Raw genomic sequence first — 3,315 nt, forward strand, 5'->3', positions numbered from 1 at the left:
ACTTTGACTTGCCATCTACACAGAATGAAAGAAAAAAGAAAAGATAGATGGGCTACCCATATTTCTCTTGATGCTGTGCTAACACGACATGTATATGGGTCGACCCCTAGCTCTTACCTAGATTGAATCCACAAAATGACTAGTATTTTTTACCATCTTTTTCAAGAAATCACATTGAGTTCCCAAGTTGATTCTAATTTTTTTTTTTTTTTTTCATTAGTGCAATTAAAGGAATAGTTAGAGTAACATTTAAACAAACAGTTGGCACATCTAGTTGATGGTACCATCAAGCAATTTTTAATTCTCTCCATATAGTAAAATGGATCTTACTGTCAAATGGTGGAGCAAAGGTATCTGATTGATGCAGACAACTTTCCTTGGTATCTATTTATAAACTTTCATCAGTGATCAATGCATAACAAATATAAGGAGGAGTTATAGTAACAATCAGTTTATTCGACATCCGGATTGGGTCAGCTTCAGGTTTATAAATGGCATCAACATTAATGTTGGGGTATAGAATTGGGTTGGTAGGTACCTTGAGCCATCCTTCCTCCAAGACCTAGCACAGGTTCCCATCTACCCACTTGATTGATTTGGGATATAAGTCTACAGATTTGGAAAGGACTAAGAGGATCAAAACATTGGAGGATCTGGGTATTGCAGTTTTGTAGAAAGCAAGAACAACTTTTGATGATTTATTTTATTTTATTTAAAAGAAGGTTCTTATCGATCTCCCAAGCAAAGTATATAAAATTGAAAGAATAATCTTGGAAGTTAAATGCATGGATCGATTTTACCAATATTTGAGTATTTGAGTGAAAGGTGTATATATAATTGTCAAGTACTAGTAACAAAATTTCAGAACTTTGGCTTAAATTGAAAACAAGGGCAACTGCAAAGTCACCAATTAGTTGCACGCATGTGGGGGCTTTAAATACCTTACCACTAATATAAAACAGCTTCATCCCAAATTAGGGTTTGAGAAATATACCAACTTTCGTCTCTTGCAATATTAATTAATAAGGTTGCCCATCATAGTGAGTCACTGAACTGCATGGAAGCACCAATCAGCTCAAAAAGTTGTGAAATCAAATCGAAAAGGAAAACGAAAATTAAGATACCCAGTGACCCATTCGGTTAAAGGTAATTTCATGGCTGAAAAAAGGGTGTTTGTTTATGTATGCCTCTGTAGACGTGTGTGTGTGTGTGTGTATGGAGAGAAAGAGAGAAAGAGAGAAAGAGAGAGAGAGCTTGTTGAGGAAGTTAAGAGAACAGGTGGGAATAGATAGAGAAGGGTTAAGGCCTTAAGAGGGACCAATGGCAGAAAAACACGAAAAGAAACAGTAGCTGAGAACAGATAAATAGTCTCATCGTATTGGGTAAAACCAATAAAAGTGACTTCTCATCCGCAGGGGGGCTAAAACCAACTCCCTTTCGGTGCTTCTTATTCTTCTGTCGGTGTGCTGATATATCCTTCATAGTCTTCCTGTGCTATCATTCTCAAGTTGCAAAATACTTGATACTGGATATCAATCTCCAGCTGATATAGCTAGCTCTGAGCTAGCTAGGTCACAATTTTGCTACCCAGGAGTCTCGCCGCCATGTCCATCATGGAGGAATCTGGTACTGGTGGTGCTCCTAGTGATGATAGCAAGACCTGCCCACGAGGACACTGGAGACCCGCTGAAGATGAAAAACTCCGACAGCTTGTCGAGCAATACGGTCCTCAGAACTGGAACTCAATTGCAGAGAAGCTCCAAGGAAGATCGGGTAATAATAGATCAGCATAAGAGAAGATCTCTCTCTCTCTCTCTCTATTACATATTTACATCATCCAGTAATACCTGCTACTTTTGAAAGCTTAGAATTGGATACTGAAACATCCAATTGGTAACCCTACTACCCTGTGGACTAACATGAACATCTTTCCAATCTTCTAATTACCCTTACACCATGAAAGTCTTCAACATGAAGAACAAACTTTTAATCCTTTTGTTCAAATTTAGTTTTCACGAGTGAGACAACAAAGAAGATGATCAATCTCTCTCTCTCTCTCTCTCTCTCTCTCTCTCTCTCCTGTGAGATTTGACTGAGTTTTCCTCAAATTCTTTCTACCTTTTTTATATATTTTTAAAATTTTATTATTTTGCAGGAAAGAGCTGTAGATTGCGATGGTTTAACCAACTTGACCCTAGAATTAACAGAAGGCCGTTTACAGAAGAAGAAGAAGAGAGACTACTTGCAGCTCATAGGATTCATGGAAACAAGTGGGCTTTAATAGCCAGGCTCTTTCCCGGCAGAACTGATAATTCTGTGAAAAATCACTGGCATGTTATCATGGCTCGAAGGCAAAGAGAAAGGTCTAAGCTCTATGGCAAGAGAAGCAGCTGCCACAATTTTCTCTTTCGCAACTCAGCCAATCATGAATTCCTCGGAAATACTAGTTGTTCAAGACGCCAACTTAGCTTTGATAAATCCAAAGAAATCCAGTTCAACTGTAACTCCAGCAGCGAACAGTTACTTGAATTCCCAAACAATCACAACAAAGATGGTGTCTTTACAGTATCGCCGCCTTCGGATATTTCATCATCGCCTTCTTGGACAACGTTTGCTGGATTAAAGACTAGTACTACTGCTAAGTCATCTACCTTGGATTTTTTAGATGGGGGAGGAACCGGCGATTACTTCAGTTCGGGTTCCAGGGTTTGTAGCTTTTTGCAGAGTTCACCTACTCCAGACCAGTCTCAACATCGCTACTATTCCAACTCTTCCATGTTCAGTGGATACAGGAACTTCATTGCACCAGGTCTCCCTAACTACAAAAGAATCATTCCAAACCCCTTTGGTTACTCTAATATTCATGGGGATGGTTATGGAAGCAACGTAACAGTCAGGAGAGACTTTGTAAGATTTGGAGATAGCTCAGCCACATTCCCAAAGTTTAGAATGATCAATTCACAGCAAGAACAGGAAAATGAGTCCATCAAAGAAAAGGATGTTCCCTTCATAGATTTTCTTGGTGTAGGTGTTTCTTCATGAAACCCTTAATCCTTTTTAATTTAATTTCCCTCTTCGTTTAGGTATACTTCTAGTTCTAGCTAGCTACAGTTTTGGATCTTTCCATACATGTGTATACATTTAGTCATCACATTAATGGTAGGGTAGGAGTGGAATATCATTCCATTTCCTTGTAGTGTAGATGGCTCAATGTTTAAACTATCAAACTCTTAGTATACAATTTCATGTTGTGGAGATGCTCAATGTACTAACTATATATTGCACCCTTAATATAAGAAGCTGCATTTGATGGAA

The 3,315-nt window shown here is 38.4% G+C and overlaps 1 protein-coding gene across 1 annotated transcript; it reads left to right on the forward strand.

Moving 5' to 3' along the window:
* The first annotated feature begins 1,298 nt into the window (after window positions 1–1,298).
* Window positions 1,299–3,315, forward strand: LOC122071877 (transcription factor MYB15-like). The gene is made up of 2 exons (XM_042636336.1): window positions 1,299–1,773; window positions 2,156–3,315. The coding sequence occupies exons 1-2, from the start codon at window positions 1,605–1,607 to the stop codon at window positions 3,040–3,042; spliced, it is 1,056 nt and encodes a 351-aa protein (XP_042492270.1). The 5' UTR covers window positions 1,299–1,604; the 3' UTR covers window positions 3,043–3,315.

Source organism: Macadamia integrifolia, chromosome 2, assembly GCF_013358625.1.
Source record: "Macadamia integrifolia cultivar HAES 741 chromosome 2, SCU_Mint_v3, whole genome shotgun sequence".
In the NCBI taxonomy this organism is placed as follows: domain Eukaryota; kingdom Viridiplantae; phylum Streptophyta; class Magnoliopsida; order Proteales; family Proteaceae; genus Macadamia; species Macadamia integrifolia.